Here is a 21,937-nt window from a genome sequence, read left to right as displayed (position 1 = left end):
TCAGGGGGCTGGAGTCCTCCCCAAGAGCTGCAATGAGGGGTCTAACCATCTAGCCGAGGTTCTCCTCTGTCACTCAGCTCCCGATACAACATTTGAAAATGATTTTGCAAATATTCAGATTTTGCACCAGATGCATGCACAGAATTCTAAAAAATAAATGTGTTCTTTTAAAAAATGGGGGGGGGGATTTAAGAGTCCTTCTCCAGATCGAGTGAAGTACCTCTGAAGTCACATTAATATCAGGGGAGAGCTTTTAAGTAGGTGGAATTTTAAAGTGCGGGATTTCTCAGGGGATCATGCCCTTGGCGGTGTATTTGAGAGCTTTCGGAGTGACAGTTTTAGATTTCCTGAATTAGAAAGACATTTAAGAAATGAACAAGCCTCTCGACAGCCTATCCTTTAGAATTTGGAAACGTGACAAGTCACTAATGGTGCTGCAACCTCTACGACAATACAAATGGACCCCAGAGGAGTCATGAAGCATTTTTCATTCTTTAATCAACACAGATTTAAAGAAACGGAAGAGACACCAAGAAAGAGGGATCCCCGGCCGGAAGATATACACCTTATAAGCTGCTTGCAAGACAAACTAAATGAAAAAGAGGCAATGATCCAGGAACTGATGGTGAGGTTTGGGGCAGCCAAGGTGGGTGGTTATGGGATGCACAGAAGTTAGGAAAAGAACATGGGTCAGGATCAACAGCCCCTTTCTTTCCACAGGAAGTTCTCTTCCACCAGTCATTTGGTTGAGGCTAAAGAAAGCACTTGGGCCCCTCCTCTGACACCTGGCACGTGTCTTCAATATGGCAGCCAGGGGTGGTGGTGGGAGTTTGGGGGTGTTTTGTTTTAGTGAGTTGTAATGCTTGTAAATGTTGTAATTTTCATCTCTCTATTATAAATGTTGTTGTTAGCCACCATGTGGGCCGCCACGTGTTAGCCGCCATGCCTTCCAGGAGCAGTGGCTTATAAATTCAATAAATAAATTACAGTCTGCCTTTCACACGGAAACTACAGGCAGATCATAAATTGTACATCTGTGTAATGCACAGGATGGCACATCCAGTAAGCCAGGGGTCCGCACCCGTTGAGTGCTTTTAAAGGGGGGCAGGGCTTGGTGGGGATTGGCTATGCACCTTCAAAGTCATCCTGTAAAGCTGAGCTGCTGGCTGCCATGCTGGAGTTGTACGATTGGAGTTATATATAACTTCACTCCATGACCTTTTGTGATTGGCTCCGCCTCCCACGGCAGCCATTTTGTGGCAGTGCCTACTGCCCTGGGTCAGAGTTCCAAAGGTGCCTGTCGGCTCAGAAAGGCCTGGGAACCCCGCAATGAGCCACATAAAAGGATTAGGATTGCAGACATTCTAGACAGAGCTGAAACACAGCATAAATATTCACATGACAAATAAAGCAGGAATTAAGACGGTCTCATTATTCTCCGTGCCATGCCACAATGCAGCACTTCTTCGTAAATCAGTTTGGCTAATGATGCTTGGAAATGGGGAACTTTCACAGCCCAGTCGAAGGAGGCTGATTTTTCAATCCCCTTGATTTCATTGGGAGACCTGAGCATGCGCTTAACACTGTCTCACTGAAATCAAGCTGACTTTAGCCCATTTGCATCCCGCATGAGTTCAAAACAAAAGTTTGTTGGAATCTCCATAGTGAAGAAAAGCAAAATCTTAGTGGGATTCTGGGAAGATTTCTCGGTTCCAGTTCAGTGTTTTGCTTTGTTCTCCCATGTACTCTTTTATTAAAGGAATGATCCATCCCTTTGTGGGAAGAATCAACATGGGGCCCTCTCTGCTGCATGCCCGTCTTCAGACCCATGTGCTTGCCATTACCTGCCACAGCAGGTTGGTGCACACCTCCTGTACACCTGTGCAGCCATCTCCCTCAACAAGGGGTGTGCACGTGGCTAATCCAATCTGAAAAAACTCTGAAAAATATTATCGGTATTTTCAGGAATTAATTCAGCTGAATTTTTATTTATTAGCTATTTTTATCTGCTATCAAAATGGCCAAGTCTGAGCAATCCCAAAAATATTCAGGATAGCCAAAGCTAGAAGGCATTTAAAGGAATTGCAGTCCATTTATATGCCTTCCAACTGAACCACCAACTTGCTGAAGGCATTTAAAGGGTCTGAAAGCCCTGCCTTCCTGGTCGCGATTTCATGGCTTGGAGTGGAGAAGGTATTTAAAAGGACCAAGACAGCTTGGTGGAGTGGAGTGTCAAATTCTAATCTGTCAAGCCAGTTTTGATTCCCCACCCCTCTGCATGCAGCCAGCTGGTTAACCTTGGGCTACTCACAATTCTGATCATACTGTTCTCTCAGAGTAGGAATATCAGGGCTCTCTCAGCCTCACCTTCCTCACAGGGTGTCTGTTGTGGGGAGAGGAAAGGGAAGGCGACTGTAAGTCGCTTTGAGACTCCTTCGGGTAGAGAAAAGCGGCATATAAGAACCAACTCTTGTTAAAAAAAATTTCCCCTCCAATGGAAATAATGGAGTATGGGGGGCCCATAGAATTGGACCCCCTGGTCCAATCTTTTTCAAACTTGAGCAGGTGTTGAGGAGAGGCACCAGCAGCTTTGCTGCAGATTTAGTGTCTTTGCCCTGAAAAACAGCCCCTCTGGAGCCTCAGATAACCCCAGAACACAGACGATGAAATGCAATGGTCCCCATAGGCCAGGGGTAGTCAAACTGCGGCCCTCCAGATGTCCATGGACAACAATGCTGGCAGGGGCTCCTGGGAATTGTAGTCCATGGACATCTGGAGGGCCGCAGTTTGACTACCCCTGCCATAGGCTATAATGGAAATGAAAAACATTGGCATTGCGGGTATTTACCGAATCCTGTATTGGTTATTGGGAGTATCAAGAAGTATCTATTTTTTGGGTTCAGTATATCCAAATCCCCCCAAAATACTATGGGAGGAGGGCGGTTGTACACCCCTTCTCTCCACTTCAGGGCTCCTATCTGGGTAGAACAGTGTAAGAGACTGTTTTTCTTAATCATTTCTGCTTTTATTAATCATTCATTTTTTAAAAATATTGTTTTATTTATTACAAAAGTAAAGGAAAAATAATATATAACAAATACAGTAACAGTTACAGTGAACCTCCCCTTTGGGATTTTAGAACTTTAGCTTTTTCCAAACCCACCATTAGTTCTGTTTACCAAGAAAACCTAGATAGTAATGCCATTGTTCTTAAGATTCTTGAATTGGTCTCCCATTAACTTGACTTGTCAATTTGGCCAATTTTGAGAGGTCTGCAAGTTTATCAATCCAAGCCAATAAAGGAGGTAATGTTGACATTTTCCAACCCTTTGCCAGAATCATTTGGGCCGCAGTCGTAGTGTGGAAGACGAAGATCTCTGCTTGACGTGGTAGCCTCTTTGGACAGACATTTGTTTTATTAATCATTCAGAGGGCAGCTCTAGCCTTCTGTGTTTATGTGTCCAATTCTAATTTACCATACCAGCTTGTATCCTCTTTTCTGTTGTTGGTGCGTCTTCAAAGGTAAAAAAGTTCAGAGACAATCTCTACCTGCTTTCCCTTGACAGGATGGCAGAAACCTTCAGCCTCCCTTGGTGTCCAGTACTGAACCTCATCGCAGCCGGTCCTTTTCATTTAACGCAAATCCTTCAACATGTTTGGCTCCTATTGCAAAGGTAACACAAGTAAATGGATGCGAAGTAAAGCCAATGACTTCCTTATTCCTTCCACTATGGGCAGCCAGATACCAAGGCCATGTTAAGAAAGGGTGTGATACGGGTGGGAAAAGTATTCCCATCTATTTAGTACATTTTTAAAAGAATTTCAGGGACTTACATGGTAATTCCTTCTTCATTTTTAATTCTACCAAATACTATGCAGTGCGGTCACCTTAGAGCAGGGGTAGTCAAACTGCGGCCCTCCAGGTGTCCATGGACTACAATTCCCAGGAGCCCCTACCAGCGAATGCTGGCAGGGGCTCCTTGGAATTTTAGTCCATGGACATCTGGAGGGCCGCAGTTTGACTACCCCTGCCTTAGAGGAAGTACCTGTCCTAGGATCATCTGTGATAAGAACATAAGAATAGCCCAGCTGGCTCTGACCAGTGGCAAGCCATTAGAGTGAAGCATTTGATGAAGGCTGAGGTGCCTTTTCAGAGTAAAGCAGGAAATGCAAACAGATTTGTGGTAAATTCACAGCAACATTCAAAATGTGGATATATTCCAAATGAAGCACATTCATTTCATAACTGCAATCCTGCACAAAGTTAGGCAAATGGTTTAGATTTGTTGTCAAGTGAAAACTAATTTGGACTCCTTGAACAAAATTTTTCGTCTCTCATTGGAGTTTTTGCACATTTTCATTTTCCTTGCTTGTTTCTTCAGAGACTATTTTTTGTTCCACATGTGCTTTGCCCCCTCTAGTGGTCAGTTCAATATTATAGTATTTCATGTCCGGCATTTGTCCCTGCAGATTTAAACTTCAGGCTTTCATGCCAGATACAAATTGATATAGTACCAAATTAGCTACCAGAGGGAGCAAAACTCTGTGGATCAGAAAAACCAAACATGGAGTAACAGGAACTTTCAAGCAAGGAAAATGAGAAGGCAAAAAAACAGTTTTAGCAAATGATAACGTATTGTTGTTGTTGTTGTTGTTGTTGTTATTATGTGCTACTGATCAAAGTGAGTTTTTGTAATTCATATTCTAGATTCAGTAAATCCCTACCTTATCCACTGGAATTACAGTTTCTCTCCAGACTAAGTGCCATCCCCCCAGGCTGGTGGCCAGGGGGTACCTGGCATCATCACCACTTATGCCTCCTATGATATAACAGTGTCTCTGGTTCAAAAGTTGCTTTTTTAGACAAGCTGTTATTCCTTGAGCCCACATATCTAATATGTGCACAGCAGTCTTCCAGGGTTTTTTGAAGGATTACAGATACATCTAGATGTCCACCAAGAGCCCTTAACCTTCTTCAGTTCAGAGCAACAAAACTAGATTTGGGGAGAAGCTGCACTACCGCCAGCATAGATAATATCCAACAACCTTTAAGTGTATGTCGTGTCCTTTTGTTTTTATCATAAAGCAGAAGAAGAAAATGGACGACACGCCCAGCCGTATCGTCAGCGTTCCAAATTTAGCCTCCTATGCAAAAAGCTTTTTGAGCGGCGACTTAAGACCTAAGAGAAACCCGCCTCAGATTACAAAATCGACGAGTTTAGACCAGCATCCGGGGTGTGTCAGAGTGCGTTATCCACCGGTACAAGTCCTGGAGACCAAGCCAGGCTCATGGTAAGAAGTCCGTCTGCACTGACCGGGAGACAAGGGGTGACAAGGAGATAATGCTTAAACTCGGAAAGGAAAGATCACCAAGATTTTTACCTCTCAAACGAGTTTGGTAATTCTTTGCATCATCTGCTGAATGGCATGTTAAGCTTCAGAGCTTTCTGACAGTCAGAGAGAATACCCCCCCCCAATTGTTTTTAAAACAGAGGCTAGATAGCCATCTGACAGAGAGGCTGATCTGTGAAGGCTCAAGGGGGTGGCAGGTGACAGTAGATGAGCGATTAGGATGTGAGTGTCCTGCATAGTGCAGGGGGTTGGACTAGATAACCCATGAGGTCCCTTCCAACTCTAATATTCTATGATTCTACTAAAATTGTGTGTCTATTTTAGAACAAGATGTGTACAGTGCAGTAGCTTAATTTAAGTACCGTTAAAATTATTTTAAAAATAATGTTGTTTGTGTGATGGGAATTTTGGGGTGGCCCCTCTTCACATCAGATCTCCGTGATCTTCAAAAAACCCCACTTGTCTGATTGGGGGGAACTTTTGGAGCAGAATCCATGAGAGTCTCAGGGCCCGTCTGAAGCCAGATGCCACCCAAGCCCACCCGAGCAGAAACATGTTTGGGGGTTCTTTCGATCTTGGCTGCTATTTTTAATGACTGGATTTCTCCCTCCCCAGTGCTGTTCTTGGTCTGTATATAGGTAACCAGAAAGACTGAAGAAAGAAAGAAAAACATGTTTTTTTTAGTTTAATTTAAAAAGCTTTAATTCAATTACAGATATTAAAACCATGCATCACAATACACAATCTTTGGTTACAGATAGATGCCTTCCCCATTTTTCATTTGTATACACAGGAACGTCACACAGTTATGTATTATGTTAATCCGAGCAAGTAGCCTTGTATTGGTATGTGTCAGCATCTTTACAGTTTGGAAGCGGAAGGACATTTGCCACAAAGAGAGACTGTTGAGAAACACAGATTCGGCTTGGTAGCCACGTTGGCCTGAGCCACTTGAACGAAGTTAGAGCCCCTTGGCACCTTGAAGACCAGCAGCTTTGACCCAAAATTAAGCTTGGTTGGACTTCAGGATGCCTCTGGACTCAAACTTTGTTCAGAAACATGTCAGCTGAATTCTGTCAGTGGTGTAGGATCAACACTTAAGGGAGCAGCCTAGAACAGGAGAATCCATGCAGTTACTCACTGTGTTCTGGAAAGTGGTTTGGCCTTTGAAGAATTCATTTCTTAGGCCTTCAATATCTGGATTACATTTGCTTTATGTGCAGGTCCATGAAATGAGAACCAGTGTGATGTAGTGGTTAAGGGTGTGGGACTAGCACCTGGAAGACCTGAGTTCAAATCTCCACTCGTGCCATGGAACCTCACTGGGTGACCTTGGGTCAGTCACACTTTCTCAGCCTCACCCGCCTCGCAGGATTGTTGTGAGGACAGAACGGAGGAGAGGAGAATGATGGGAGCTGCTTTGGGGCCCTCATTGGAGAGAAAGACAAATTATAAATGAGATAAATAACTATGCTTGGGGGAAATGGCAAAAATTTAGATGATAGAAGAAGTGCAACCCTAAGTGTGAATACAGAGAAGGAACTTGATCTGAACTGTATTGTTCCTTGTTCTCGCTGAGCCACAGGGGAGGGCAGTATATAAATATATAAGAAATAAAATAAACTCAAAGAAATCCCATTGACTTACTTTTTAGTAAATGTGTTTAGGACTGCAACCTTCAGCTACAGCAGAGCTTACTCCCACTGGCTACATGAGGATATTTCTGAGGATGTTTGCTTAGTGCCCCACATTCAAGGAAGGAAGAAGGTAGAGATGGAAAGCAGGTTAGAATTCATATTTGTTCATGGAAGCCTCTTTTGAACTGTGCCACCTTTGAAGAGGGCCTGGATATTCAGATGTCCCATCCCCATTTTAGGGATGATATGAGCATCCTAGTCCTCAAATGAAAACATCCTGCCTAATCCTTCAGGATGCTTCGATATGGGGTGACATCTAAATGGACACATCATGGTTTGTGCTTTGCCTGCTAAGCCAGATTTAGGAACCACCAGTAAGGGACTCATGAGGAAGATCTCCTTCCCCTCATGTTTCCCTCCACGATTTCCTCTTTTTCTCCTACTGGCAACCCCCAGACCCTCCCCCTTTTCCTTGCTCCCTGTTCTTCCTCCCCCCAAGCTGCTGTCATTTGCCCTGCCCGCAGCATTCCCTCATTCCCTTTCTCCAGCTCAATTAACCAGGTGGTTGTGTTCTCTGCCCCCAGAGCATCATGTTCTCCTCTTCTCTCCCTAATTCCTGTACTCCCTTTCATCTCTGTTTGATAGCCTAGTAGCATCCCCCACCCCACGCAGATCTAGGTGGACATCTCAATGGGTCAAGACCTCTTAACGCTACAGCATTGTTTCTATTGCTTTGAAGTTATGGGTTTGGTTTTAAATGTGTTTAATATTAAGACTTTTCTGCAAACCTTGCACTTCCATCAAGTTTCTAGCAAATACTCCTCTCACAGGATAGATTTTTGATCCACTAGGACAGGCTTTCTCAACCAGGATTTCCTGAAACCTTACTTGATGGCCTTGGGTTTCCTGAATGGGTGGGTGGGAATCCATTTTTAATTTTTTTTTGTTAAGCATTTATTTGTTTTATTATTTATTTATTAAATTTATAGGCTGCCATTCCTGGCCAGCCAACTTGCAGCAGCTAACAACAGTTCATAACGATAAAGTACAATAATTAAGCAAATAACATTAAAACTATCCACATCTTATTCCCTACGTACCCCACACTAAACTTGCCCTCCCCATCTGCCATACATCCAGGGGAAGATGTCCTAATTTGGACCTGTCAGCCCGCCCACTCCTCCCAAAATGGCCAATGATGGGGTGGAAGGGAGGAGGTGTCCACAGCTATGGTTCCCAGACGTATTCTGCAGGATCACATGACTTTGGGGGTTTCTCAAAGACTGAAGAATGTTTTAGGGGTGTCTCGATGTTAAAAAGGTTGAGAAAGGCTGCTCCGGGGCCTGATATGGCAGTGATTTGGGCTAATCATGGATTGGATGAGGTCTCTGAGTTGACAGACCACAGCTACCCCTGCCACTCTGCCCCCAGAATTTAGTGCCCCCCAGAAATAGGCACAAACCTAGGAATTGAGCAGCTGAACAGATAGGAAATGAAAGCTGTAAATCCTGGTTTGTCTCCTGTCTGTCAGAAAAATCAAACTGCAGCTGAGGCCAAGGCAGGTGCCAGGTCTGAACTGAGCCAAGGAAAGCAGGGAGTGGACACCAAATGCAGTGTGTGAGGAATGTGAAGCACCCACACCATGGATTCCATTAAAGGGCTGGTTTGCTGCCAGCTGATCTTTGGAACTGCATGCAGCGCATGAACATCATCCTTCTGCCATAGAGCTACTTAGGCCACAGTCGCATGTGGTTGAACATTGCCTTGTCAGCGCACTATAGCAATTGTTCCCCTCCTGGATAGTGGTAGCCACACAGCTGCCGTTGCTGTAGTTCACTGAAACTGTAACAGACGTCACGCACCCAAATCTGAATGGCAATTATTGCTGCCTATGACTTGTCAAATTTTGCTTTGTGTGTTTTCCAGTCTGCAACGCAACGAAGCAGTGAAACCCAAAGATGTTCAGAAACCGGACCCTCGCCCCCAGGAGTGGTTCACCAAGTACTTTTCCTTCTGAGGAAAGCCATTTCGACATCTCTCCATGCGCCATTCTTGTTGCTGCTGTTCTGGAAGTCTGTGGTGCCCTTCCGAAGGCTCTTCACTGAATGCCAGAAGCCAGAAAATGCTGGCTCTTTGGCCTGCAGCATTTACAACTGAAGGGGGGGGGGAAGCAAGTCCCTCCTCCGGCATGCTTTGAAGCTGACATTTTAAAAACTGCGATGGGTTGACCACCATCGGATTCTCACCAGGCCTAGAGACTACGAATTACCAGTATTTTATAAATACCTATTCAGGTGGGCAGCTGGGTTGGTCTGAATCAATAGAACAAGGTTCAGCTCCCCGTGTTATCTGAAGACGTGTGCCTGCACACACAAGCTCATACCCAGAATTGGTCTTAAGGGGGCACCGGGACTGAAAATTTGTTCTTTACAAACATACCAATAGGCAATTCTGTAGGATTATGGGGAGCATATCTCAGCTGCTTTCCATTTGTTCTCCAGTTCAGATCCTTCTCAAAATCCTTATAGTTTTTCATGCAACTTCCACTTGCTGTATGTATGTATGTATGTATGTTAGTTGCTTTTCAAATGTATAATGTACAGAATCTGGGATTCTGTGTGGCAGACTGGTTCAGGAGCAGATGCTATGGAAGTGTGATATTTATTTGTATTTATACTGAATGCACGATAAGAATACTGATTGCCTTGCTTTGGTTACGCACACCAATCCTTTGGTCACCCAAATACAGCAGCTCAGGGCCCCCCTCCTTTTTGAGCCTGTGGGCACATTTGAAATTCTGACATTGTGTAGTGCAGGGCAGCCAAATTGTGGCTCTCCAGACGTCCTTGGATTACAATTCCCACGAGCCCCTGCCAGCACATGGGAATTGTAGTCCATGGACATTCGGAGCCATAGTATATCCCCTGGTATAGTGGACTCAGCCCCAAAATGCCTGTTGTAGGAGGGAAAGCCAGAGAGAAAAGTGAAGAACCATGTAAGCAACCTCCATTGGTCTGTGGGGGAGGAGAGTCCCTGCTGGCTCCTCCCACTTTCTAAAAACACTCAGCAGGCTCCAGGAAAGATGTGGGGAGCACCGTGTTGGGGATCCCTGCAGTAGCTATTAATTTACTTAAGACATTGCTAAATGGTCTTGGGTGAAAATACACGTCTTTCAGAAATTACCCACTGATATTTTTTATTTTTAACATTTTTACACCACCCTTCCCTTGAGGCTCAGGGCGGCTTACAAAAGTTTAAAATACATACGTTATAAAACTCAAAAATTCCTAATTGAAATGAATATCAAGCCCGTCTCTTCCACCTTCAGACTGCCGCCTCTTTATGGGAGCTAGATGGTCACAGAACTGGGGTGGGGGGTGGCATATAAGGCCTTAGAGCAGTGGTCCCCAACCACCGGGCTGCGGCTCCCTCTTCCCCCCCCCCTCCGCAGTGAGAAACTTCCCAGGCCGCAAACAGGGCAGCCCGGCAAGCTTCTTTTTGCGGGGGGGGGGAGGGAAGCTCAGCTGTTGGCGCAAGCGTGCATGCATGGCAGGTCCACGCATGCGTATTTGTGTCATGTGAGGCCGCAAGCACGCATGCATGGTAGTTTTATGTACACACGCTTGCGCCATGCACGGCCGCAAAAGTGCGTGTGCAGCAGTTTCGCACATGCACAGAAGTGCCACGCATGTGTATTTGCTGCTGCAAATGGCACAAGTGTGCATGTGCAGAGCAGCCGCGCATGCGCAAAATTACGGCGCATGCGCACTTGCGGCCACGCATGGCACAAACACTCATTCACGGCCACCGGATCGCCCTCCCCCACCCCCACTGGTCCACAGCCTAAAAAAGGTTGCGGACCACTGCCTTCGAGAACTTGTTCGGGAGGCCAGCATCTCAATGTTATTTCTAGATAGGCCTATATGACTAGGTCCAGTTTGAAAATAAGGTAATAGCTTGTGTGTGTTTGGTCCACAGTGGGCCAAGAGACTTACTGTGCTGCTGCATACCCAGAAATACCCAGAATTGGCTGCCTAAGGAGGTGGTGAGCTCCCCCTTACTGGCAGTCTTCAAGCAAAGGTTGGATACAGACTTTTCTTGGATGCTTTAGGATGCTTTGGGCTGATCCTGTCCTGCATTGAGCAGGGGGTTGGACTAGATGGCCTGTGTGGCCCTTTCCAACTCTATGATTCTAAATCAAATCAAATCAAAAAATAAATTATCCAATGGTCCCATCAGCCCAGGGCTCTCTGCTGCAGGGGCCCCTACTCTTTTTGAGACTGTATCTACTTCAGGAAGTTTGAGTGCCAAATGGACACTGCTGTGAGGGGCTGGAGCCAGACTTCAGACGTTCCCACGCGAAGCCTCTCCCCATGCTGAAGGACAGTCTACCAGGCCTCCAGGGTTCTTGTGAGAGGCTTCTTGGGCCAGAGAGGGCGAGCAATTCCACGAGAAGCAAACGGGCGCTAGGAAGCCCACGAGCAGGTCAAATATTCAGAGTGGCTGCTCTGCTATGACTGGGACCTGCTTTCTGGGGCTTGATGTGAAACAGCTGTACTATGGAAGCCCTTCTTACCTGAAGATACCAGGGATCAAAAACAGGCCCATCTGCAGGCAGAGCATTTTCTGTCTCTGTACCTGGGACCCATAAATTGTCTCTGACATTTCAGGATGATTCTTTAAGTATCTGCTTTGCACAAGCCTCTCCCCTTGGTATACATTCATCTACTGCTATAGTGGTACTTATTATTTTTTAAGATCTTGTACCCTGCCTTCTGGCTCAAGAGACCCGAGTTCATGACTTGCAGACATGCTGTCACAGTGCAGCTGTGCCCTGAAGGGAAGGATCCTTGGGAATGGAGTGGTGCTGGTGGTGAGAGCTGCAGCAAGAAACCCGAAGTTGCCAAGATCTCTACGTGTACCTGACACAACCACTGCCCCACTGGCAGGACTTATGCACAAGGGGTCCACACGCCCTTCCTGCCCACTTTGTTCTCAAAGGATCCCTGACTCTCAGGAGCAGCTTTTCAGGGAAGAAGGAAGAGAGATCCCTTCAGTGTCCATTTATGAGCCATCCAATCTAATCTGCAGCAGCTGAAACAAAGCCAGTTTTCTAAATGCAATAAACTGGGTTTCACCAAGACACCCTGTGGAGATGGTATTAAAGGGGAAAAGCTGGCTTTATTTCTGTTTGTTTACGTGTGATTTTATTCTCCACTTCATTGATTCAAAATATTCAGCAAGTAACTTGTGGCTTGCTGAGAATTCCACTGAAGTAATCCCATTGGGGTTAGCTATTGATTTCTCTGCTCCTATTCATCCACTGTGTGATGATGTTATCTTGAAGCTGCAGAACCAAAGGACATGACTTCATTTTAATGCCCCAAACTGCCGTGTGTTCAGTTTACACTACAATTTTTCTTGGCCCTGGGCCAGTTTTGTTTTGAATCAAGTATTTGCACTAAAGCAGGGGTAGAAATGCACACAAAAAAGACACCTGCTCTCTGAGCGACACATTGCATGTTCCACCTTAGCAATACTGCTGAATTTTTTTGAAGTTATATCTTACAAACTGTACAAAGTTTTTAAAAGTTCCACTTCACTTGGCCTAAGATTTGAACGAGCTTCCTTGTTCATGTCTGCTTCAGGGGTGCAGGGATATTTGCTGAAGCTTGCTCCAGGTAAGCCAGAGGTCCTTGAGGCATTTCAGCAGGCTTCTTGTGCTGGACACTGAGGTCTTCTAGGACTTGATGCCAGTGCCGCAGCTTCCCCAAGTGCTTCTGAATCAGCGCTTCTTTCCTCTGCAGCTCGTTCCTCAGTTCTGAAACATCCTGCCAGAGTCAGGCACAGCAGAGTCAACGCAGAGCCGGAAACGGCCTCACTAAAACATGCACACTTCCTAAACTCTATGAACCCCCTAAGCCCTAGAAATCCTTTTCTGTAACACATCCTTTTCATACGTTTTCTACTGTGGTAAATACTGAATCAAGTATTTGCACTAAAGCAGGGGTAGTCAACCTTTGGTCCTCCAGATGTCCATGGACTACAATCCCCATGAGCACTGCCAGTGTTTGGTGGCAGGGGCTCATGGGAATTGTAGTCCATGGACATCTGGAGGACCACAGGTTGACTACCCCTGCACTAAAGGACTCTTTGCAAGTATGCAAGGTCCATTACTTTAGACTGTTCCTACGCACATCCATTTTTGAACACAAAGCAAGGTTGCATTTGTCTGACAATGCTCCTCTTGAGAGGATTCTGGTGGGCAGCACCTCACCTGCTTCGCACACCGACTGGAACAGAAACAAACTTGGCAAACCACATGACATTTTCTCTAAAGTTGGAAAGACCAGCACTTTGACAGGGAAAGAGGAATATTTATTCATTTCTATCCCACCTTTCTCCCCAATGCGTCTGAGCTCCTTCTCCTCTCCTCAATCTTATCATCCCAGGAGCCCTGTGAGTGACATTTGGCTGAGGGTGTGTGACTGGCTTCAATGGTGGTGGTGGGGGTTTTAACCTGGTATTCTCTAGCTGTGGCACTACTGACTCCCACAGTACTTGCAGGAGGGGGCATGCCCAGGCTCCAACTACCTTTCTTTCATATTATAGTGACCCAACACTTCAAGCCAAGTGCTTGCAAAAGTAGAAGACCTAACATACAGATGTAAGATATTATATGTAGCCTTGGCCAGAAAATGCTGTAAGGCAGCGGTCCCCAACCTTCTAGTAGTCGGGGACCGCCTCCGAGGGTGGGAGAGAGCCGGCGGCCCGGCCACCGCCGCTCACAAACATGCACGCGCAGTTGTCGCGCATGCACGTTTCGCCACTAGGTGGCGCTAACGCGCATGCGCAGAGCTGCTGCGCGTGCGCGTTTTCGCCAGCAGGGGGCGCAAACACATGCGCGGCAGCTCCGCACGTGCGCATTTGCGTTGCTGGCGTGCCGGCGGCCGTGCTTGCTTTCCCCCCCCTCTCGCTGTGGGGGGGGGGGAGGAAGGTGCGGCCGCTGGCGGCCCGGTACCATGGCCTTTATGGCCCGGTACCGGGCCGCAGACCGGGGGTTGAGGACCCCTGCTGTAAGGCCAAGTTGTCATTAAAAGAACAAATGGGGAACAACAAATGGGGAGAGGCGGGAAATAAATCTAAAAATAATAATAATAAAAAATAATAAATAATAAAAAGAGCTACCTGAGAAATGCTGGTTTACCTTCAACCCCCAATCCCCCATCCAATAAATCAACAGTGGAAGTGAAATATGAATCTGGAACTTCCAAATGCCCTGATTAGTTTCTTCACCATGAATCTACATTAGCTCCCCAAAGAGATGCTAGTGGTGTGGTCTAGAGTGGGAGCTTCTAATCTCAGAAACCAGGTTTGATTCCCCACTCCTCCACATGCAGCCGGCTCAATGACTTTGGCCTAGTCATAGTTCTCTCAGAGAGCTCTCAGCCTCACCTCCCTCACAGGATGTCTGTTGTGGGGAGAGGAAAGGTAGGCGATTATAAGCCCCTTTGAGACTCCTTCAGGTTGTAAAAAGTGGGGTACAAAAACAAACAGCTCTTTACTATCCTGAATGATATCTGCTGGCAGAGCAATGGGCGCAGCTTCAAAGCACTGCTTTCCTAGGAGAGGACATTTAAATATAAAGTGCTCTCTAGAGTCCATCCAAAGTTCTAAAATGCTGATAATATTTTCATTACTCTATATGGAATTGTGGAAAATATGCTCTTTGGGTCAAAACCTGTTTTTAAACCACAGTTAAATTTCCAGCATAGTAGAAAGATCTCCATCGGTCATTCCGGACTTCTGCAAAAATGAACAGTCGTGAACAATCTTAATCTGTACTTTTACAATTTTATTTATTTATTTGCTTAAATAAACACACCAGGCCAATCTGTACCCAAAGTAAGCAGAAATACCTCAGGTTCTCTAAAAGCCTGCCACATAAACGTCCTTGAATGAAGATTTACCTCAGCTTCAATGAGCTGACATCCAATGACAGCAAAATATTAGAGCTATAGTTCTGATCACCTTTATGCAAAACAGCATCACAAATGGAATGCACACAATTAAGACTGAGATTTACACGTTGATAAATTCAAAGAAGCATCTTACCTCTTTAATTACTTGCTCTGGTTTCTGGACAGAGAGCTGTAACCTTTTTTGCAGGAAAAAGCATTCTGTTTGTCTGGCAACATCCAAAAACTTCTGAATACACTGGTCAACACCTGATGAATAGGCAGAAACACAAGATTTTAGAAATGAGTAGAAGGGGAAAAAATCCAGGACAAACACATTTACAAAGCAAACCATCTACAAAATCACTTGAGAAAGGGTCAGCGTTATTGTGTGAAAACAGTATTTAAAAGCACATAATGGAGATAACAGTTTCTCTTATAAAAATTTAACTTTAAAAAAAGATGATGGTCAATAGTTAGACAGTGAGCTCAGAAAGAATAATTAGAGATTTCTATTTGGCAACCATCATACACAACATACAGAGTATTTCAAGGAAGTTTCACTTCCCATCATTAGGAAGAAAAAATAATAATCCTGACAGAGACAATTAAAAGCCACAACACTCCAGAATTTCAGGTTTTGACCACAATGAAGTACTGTGATATTACTACATGGAAAGAAGATACACTGATGTGTTTCAGAAGATCCAAAGGATAGGAGTGTCAGGGCACAGTTTAGCCAAAGTTTTAGATGTATCCACACAGTGGTCCCCAACCTTTGTATCACTGGGGACCGGTCAACACTTGACAATTTTACTGAGGCCCGGGGGGGAGGGGGTAGTCTTTTGCCGAGGGAAATCACTGAAGGACCCCTGACTTCCCGACGCCCACTGGGGGGCGCTGCCAGCAGCAGGTGCACAATGCCACACCAAGGGGGAGCCCCAGCCATGGCGGCCACTGGAGAGCACCAAAGGTGAGCCGATGGGAGAGTGGCAGGGCAGCCCCCAAGGCAGCAGCCGGGGAGGAGGACGAGGGGGAGCCGCGGCCCAGTACTTACTGATCCATGAACTGGTACTGGTCCCCAGACCGGGAGTTGGGGACAGCTGCCCCTTTGAGCGGCGATGCATTTCTCACTCCTCCCTTGAGAGAATATGGGCACTGACATTGTTCCAATCACAGTATGGAGGCATCAGGATTCCATGGGGAAGCTCAAGTGACCGACACAGAAGAGTCCATGAATCACGCACAAACAGCACAGTCCCTTAGGGATGTGAGCTTCGGCTCGGCCACCAAGGCAATCACCGAAGCCCAAGGTGGCACATAGGAGGCCAGTGTCACGGCGCCGTGGCACTGGCCTCCTACCTGCCGCCTCGGGCTTCGGTGATCGCCAATGCGGCCGAGCCGTGCCAAAGCACACATCCCTAGTCCCAATCCTGACACCAGACTGAATGACAAAGTGAAGACGGGATGCCATGTGGCAATATTCATTGGACTACTTGGAGATGATGCCCACCCAATGTTTGGGGGAATGAGTTCTGTATTGTCCTGAGCATACAGTGAAATACGCCTCTTCAGAGGAAAAAAATCAAAATTTGTGAACACTGAAGCAGCCAAAATTAAGAGCTTTCCAGTGCTAGTGATCCACACAGCTAAATAAAGACAGGTGCACATGCTTACCAGTTCTAATTTCTTCCTGGTCCGTTCCATTGACATAATCTTGACTCACAAGGGAAGCAAAGCAAGCCTACGTAATCAGAAAAATATATAATCATCACTATAGCCAGTGTGGTGTTGTAGTTAAGAGCAGTGCACTCCCATCGGGAGAACCGGGTTTGATCCCCCACCCTTCATCAAGCCTGCTGGGTGACTCTGGGTCAGTCACAGTTCTCTCAGAACTCTCTCAGCCCCACCAGGTGTAAGAAGGTGACTACAAGCTGCTTTGAGACTCCTTAGGGTAGAGAAAATCAACTTTTCTTCTTCACTACAAATACAACCCCCTTCAAGGATCGCTGCCTTGTTGTGGCAAGGGGGCTTGCGTAGCTCAGTGAAGCTATGAGCTATGCCGTGCAGGGCCACCCAAGACGGACAGGTCATAGCTGAGAGCTCTGACAAAAGGTGATCCACTGGAGAAGGAAATGGCAAACCACTCCAGTATCTTTGCCATGAAAACTCTATGGACAGTTCCAATAGGCATAACGATATGACGCTGGAAGATGAGCCCCTCAGGTCGGAAGGTGTCCAATATGCTACTGGGGATGAGCAGACGGCTAGTACGAGTAGCGCCAGAATGAATGAAGCGGCTGGGCCAAAGCCGAAAGGACGCTCAGTTGTGGAAGTAACTGGTGGCGAAAAGACAGTCCGATGCTGTAAAGATTTTTATTCCATAGGAACCTGGAACGTCAGATCCATGAATCAAGGCAAGCTGGACGTGGTTAAACAAGAAATGAGAAGACTGAACATCGACATTTTAGGAATCAGTGAACTAAAATGGACAGGAATGGGTGAATTTAATTCAGATGACCATCAGGTATACTACTGTGGACAAGAATCTCGCAGAAGAAATGGAGTAGCCTTCATAATCAATAAGAGAGTAGGAAAAGCAGTCTTGGGATACAATCCCCAAAATGACAGAATGATCTCAGTTCGAATCCAAGGCAAACCATTCAACATCACAGTGATCCAGGTCTATGCCCCAACCACTGCTGCTGAAGAGGATGAAGTTGATCAGTTCTATGAAGCCCTACAACACCTTATAGAAGCAACGCCAAAAAATGATGTGCTTATCATCATGGGGGATTGGAATGCTAAAGTAGGAAGCCAAAAGATAACCGGGATAACAGGAAAGTTTGGCCTTGGAGTACAAAATGAAGCAGGGCACAGGCTGGTAGAATTTTGTCAAGAGAATACAATGGTCATAGCAAACACTCTTTTCCAACAACCCAAGAGACGACTCTACACATGGACATCACCAGACGGTCAACACAGAAATCAGATTGACTATGCACTCTGCAGCCAAAGATGGAAAAGTTCTATACAGGCAATAAAAACAAGACCAGGAGCTGATTGTGGTTCAGATCATGAGCTTCTTGTTGCAAAATTTAGGCTTAAATTGAAGAAAGTAGGGAAAAGCACTAGGCCACTCAGGTACGAACTAAATCATATCCCCGACGAATATACAGTAGAGGTGACAAATAGATTTAAGGAATTAGATCTGATAGACAGAGTGCCTGAAGAACTATGGACGGAGGTTCGCGACATTGTACAAGAGGTAGCAACTAAAACCATCCCAAAGAAAAAGAAATGCAAGAAATCAAAATGGCTGTCTGAGGAAGCTTTACAAATAGCTAAGGAGAGAAGGGAAGTGAAAGGCAAGGGAGAAAGAGAAAGATACACCCAATTGAATGCAGAATTCCAGAGAAAAGCTAGAAGAGATAAGAATGCCTTCTTAAATGAACAGTGCAAACAAATAGAAGAAAACAATAGAATGGGGAGGACCAGAGATCTTTTCAAGAAAATTGGAGATATGAAGAGAACGTTTCATGCAAAGATGGGTATGATAAGGGACCAAAATGGTTGGGACCTCACAGAAGCAGAAGAGATTAAGCAAAGGTGGCAAAATTATACAGAAGAACTATACAAGAGCGAGCTTAACATCCCTGATGACCACAGTGGGGTAGTTACTGACCTGGAGCCAGACATCCTGGAATGTGAAGTCAAATGGGCCTTAGGAAGTCTGAGCAACAATAAAGCTAGTGGTGGTGACAGCATTCCAGTTGAACTATTCAAAATCTTAAAGGACGATGCAGTAAAAGTGCTACACTCAATATGCCAGCAAATTTGGAAAACTCAGCAATGGCCACAGGATTGGAAAAGGTCAGTTTACATTCCAATCCCAAAGAAGGGCAATGCCAAAGAATGTTCAAACTACCGCACCATTGCACTCATTTCTCATGCTAGCAAAGTTATGCTCAAAATCCTACAAGCTAGGCTCCAGCAATATGTGGACCGAGAACTTCCAGAAGTACAGGCAGGATTTCGAAGAGGTAGAGGAACTAGAGATCAAATTGCCAACATACGCTGGATCATGGAAAAAGCTAGGGAGTTCCAGAAGAACATCTACTTCTGCTTCATTGACTATGCTAAAGCCTTTGATTGTGTGGAGCACAACAAATTGTGGCAAGTTCTTAAAGAGATGGGAATACCAGAGCATCTTATTTGTCTCTTGAGAAATTTATATACAGGTCAAGAAGCAACAGTGAGAACTGAACATGGAATCACGGATTGGTTCAAAATTGAGAAAGGAGTTCGGCAAGGCTGTATACTGTCGCCTTGCCTATTTAACTTTTATGCGGAGCACATCATGAGAAAGGCGGGATTAGAGGAGTCACAAATTGGGATCAAGATTGCAGGGAGAAATATCAACAACCTCAGATATGCAGATGATACCACTCTAATGGCAGAAAGTGAAGAGGAACTAAAGAGCCTGTTGATGCGGGTGAAGGAGGAGAGTGCAAAAGTTGGCTTGAAACTCAACATCAAGAAAACAAAGATCATGGCAGCCGGCCCTCTCAATTCCTGGCAAATAGATGGGGAAGAAATGGAGATAGTGACAGATTTTATTTTCCTCGGCTCCAAGATCACTGCAGATGGGGACTGCAGCAAAGAAATTAAAAGACGCTTGCTCCTAGGGAGGAAAGCTATGGCAAATCTAGACAGCATCCTAAAAAGCAGAGACATCACCCTACCAACAAAAGTGCGTTTAGTCAAGGCTATGGTATTCCCAGTTGCAATGTATGGCTGCGAAAGTTGGACCATAAGGAAGGCCGAGCGTCAAAGAATTGAGGCTTTTGAACTCTGGTGCTGGAGAAGACTCTTGCGAGTCCCTTGGACTGCAAGGCGAACAAACCGGTCAGTCCTAGAGGAGATCAGCCCTGACTGCTCTTTAGAAGGCCAGATCCTGAAGATGAAACTCAAATACTTTGGCCACCTCATGAGAAGGAAGGACTCCCTGGAGAAGAGCCTAATGCTGGGAGTGATCGAGGGCAAAAGAAGAAGGGGACGACAGAGAATGAGGTGGATGGATGGAGTCACTGAAGCAGTAGGTGCAAACTTAAAAGGACTCCAGGGAATGGTAGAGGACAGGAAGGCCTGGAGGATCATTGTCCATGGGGTCGCGATGGGTCGGACACGACTTCGCACATAACAACAATAACAACAACAAATACAAGGTTATGCACAAAAGGTCTAAGCATATAACTTTGCTTTAATTCAAATGAATGGCACAATCTGTCTCTCCAATAGCCAAGAGGTATTATCTTTGCAGTAATAGGAAGTGGGGATGAAAAATATAGTCAATTCATTGACCAAAATATTTTGAAAGTTAATACAGATTCACCCATTTATTTAAAGTTTATACAGATTCACCCATTTATTCAGACAGCTTTTTAAATATACTTTTTGAATTCAAGTCTTTACCAAAACAGAAGGTAGCAAGCACTGTCTCAGAGGACAATAAAGTCAGGCTAGTCTGAGGAAGAGTGCTTGCACTCGAAAGCTCACGCCTTGAATAAATCTTTGTTGGTCTTAAAGGTGCTACTACAATCAATATGTCTACATTAAGAGAATAAGGGCGACTAGATAATCAACTGCTGACAGCAGTAGGCGGTCTCCCATCAATTACTGACCTTGCCCTTCTGCTAAACACATAACTGCAAAAGGTCAGAAAAGGTGGCTCATTCTACAGCGGGGCAGTCTGAACACCTGAGTCAGTCAGAGGTGCGAAACTGTTTGAAAGGGCTTAAGCAGATGCCACAATCCTGGGCCAGTATTAGGGGAAACTCCTGGAGACTGGGGGCATAGAGCCTGAGGAGGGCTAGGGCCTGAGTGGGAGAAGTGGCACAGGGTCCACCCTCCATTTTCTCCAGGGGAAGGGATCTCTGTAGCCTGCAGATGAGCTGTGATCCCCCGGTCGCACCTGGAGGCTGGCATCCTTAAGGGAGACAGTCAAACAACCCGACACAACAACTTCCGGTTCCGGCTTGAACCCCCGTTCACAAATCGTCGAGCAGGGGTGGGCCAAGATGTCCATGGACTACAATTCCCATGAGCCCCTGCCAGCGACAGCGAATTGTAGTCCATGGACATCTGGAGGGCCGCCGTTGGCCCACCCCTGCCGTAGAGCTTTGGCCATTCTGCGAAGGACCGGAAGTGACGACGGCGCCCTGTCCATACGGCAGAGAAGCCCTTCCTTTCACCCCCCCCCCCCGAGAAGACCTCCCCTTGGCGAAGTGGCCTCTTCGGGCTTCGCGGAGCCCCGCCCGGCCCACCTCACCTCAAAGGAGGCCTCCAGCTCGTCCACCAGAGTGCCGTTGGGGTTTCGCGGCCCAGCAGGGTTCAGGGGCAGGAGGCCAGCGGGGCCTGGGCCGCCGCCGGCGACGGGAGGAGGAGGTGGCGGCGGAGGAGGGGGAGGCGGGACCGGGCCCTGGTTCCCAAACATCCCGCTCAAGCCGGCCGCCATGGCAACCGCCGGGAGCCCAATAGACAACACTGCGCAGGCGCGCTGTCGTCGAACGAATGCGCAGCGCGTGTCGCGAGGAAAAGGCGGGCCTTGGATCATAGACTTCGAAGTCGTAGAGTGGCGTCTTGTGCGTAGTGGGAGGCCGGCTAGGACGCCATTTTGTGAGCGCCCGTTGCTAGGAAACAAGAGAAGAGCTCAGGCTTCTGATTGGGCTGCAGCAAGTACCTCTTCCGGTTCCCGGGGTAACGGTTGGGCTTGGCCTCTCTTGCAAAGCTTTGTGGGATTGGGCGCGTGGCCACTTTTGACTATTTAAAAGCCAGGCTGCGAGCGCTCTTTGGCTGGGGCTCTCCATCCTCCCCTCGTCGGCAGGAAAGGGCCTGGGCCGGAGGCCGCCAGTGGGCCCTGCGTCCGGCCTGGTCTAGCCGTCCTTGGGACGCAGAAGCCGCCAGCGGGGGAGGCAGAGACGCGCTGCT

The 21,937-nt window shown here is 46.4% G+C and overlaps 2 protein-coding genes across 7 annotated transcripts in view; one reads left to right on the top strand and one right to left on the bottom strand.

Annotated features, from left to right (window-relative positions):
- The window catches only part of FAM184B (family with sequence similarity 184 member B), an 80,108-nt gene extending 69,635 nt beyond the window's left edge, over positions 1–10,473 (top strand). The window contains exons 11-15 of one of the 5 annotated variants that reach the window (XM_077301472.1): positions 508–625; positions 3,567–3,674; positions 5,087–5,292; positions 7,020–7,136; positions 8,916–10,473. In XM_077301472.1, coding sequence (XP_077157587.1) covers positions 508–625; positions 3,567–3,674; positions 5,087–5,292; positions 7,020–7,136; positions 8,916–9,006 — 640 coding nt within the window. In that variant the 3' untranslated portion in view covers positions 9,007–10,473. Of the gene's footprint in view, positions 1–507; positions 626–3,566; positions 3,675–5,086; positions 5,293–6,575; positions 6,706–7,019; positions 7,137–8,915 lie in introns of those variants that run through there. The other 4 variants (XM_077301467.1, XM_077301468.1, XM_077301469.1 and 1 more) reach the window with 4 other exon arrangements.
- A 2,019-nt stretch (positions 10,474–12,492) lies between these two features.
- MED28 (mediator complex subunit 28) lies at positions 12,493–21,538 on the bottom strand. Of its 2 annotated transcripts, none has more exons than XM_077301475.1 (4): positions 21,279–21,538; positions 16,625–16,691; positions 15,105–15,217; positions 12,493–12,820 (listed from the first exon to the last, which is right to left on the bottom strand). In XM_077301475.1, the coding sequence occupies exons 1-4, from the start codon at positions 21,462–21,464 to the stop codon at positions 12,623–12,625; spliced, it is 564 nt and encodes a 187-aa protein (XP_077157590.1). In that variant the 5' UTR covers positions 21,465–21,538; the 3' UTR covers positions 12,493–12,622. The 2 variants fall into 2 exon arrangements, with proteins under 2 accessions (XP_077157590.1, XP_077157591.1); XM_077301476.1 differs by lacking the exon at positions 21,279–21,538 and adding an exon at positions 20,922–21,101.
- Positions 21,539–21,937: the final 399 nt, after the last annotated feature.

Source organism: Paroedura picta, chromosome 10 (assembly GCF_049243985.1).
Source record: "Paroedura picta isolate Pp20150507F chromosome 10, Ppicta_v3.0, whole genome shotgun sequence".
NCBI classification, from domain to species: domain Eukaryota; kingdom Metazoa; phylum Chordata; class Lepidosauria; order Squamata; family Gekkonidae; genus Paroedura; species Paroedura picta.
Note: the sequence above shows the minus strand (reverse complement) of the source record. Positions and strands in the feature narration are given on the sequence as shown.

Excerpts from the sequence above, each read along its gene's own strand:
- MED28 (XM_077301475.1), bottom strand. The coding sequence starts at position 21,464 with ATGGCGGCCGGCTTGAGCGGGATGTTTGGGAACCAGGGCCCGGTCCCG. Across the intron at positions 16,692-21,278 it reads AGCTGGAGGCCTCCTTTGAG|GCTTGCTTTGCTTCCCTTGT; the intron begins GTGAGGTGGGCC and ends CTGATTACGTAG. Across the intron at positions 12,821-15,104 it reads CAGAGCAAGTAATTAAAGAG|GATGTTTCAGAACTGAGGAA; the intron begins GTAAGATGCTTC and ends TGACTCTGGCAG.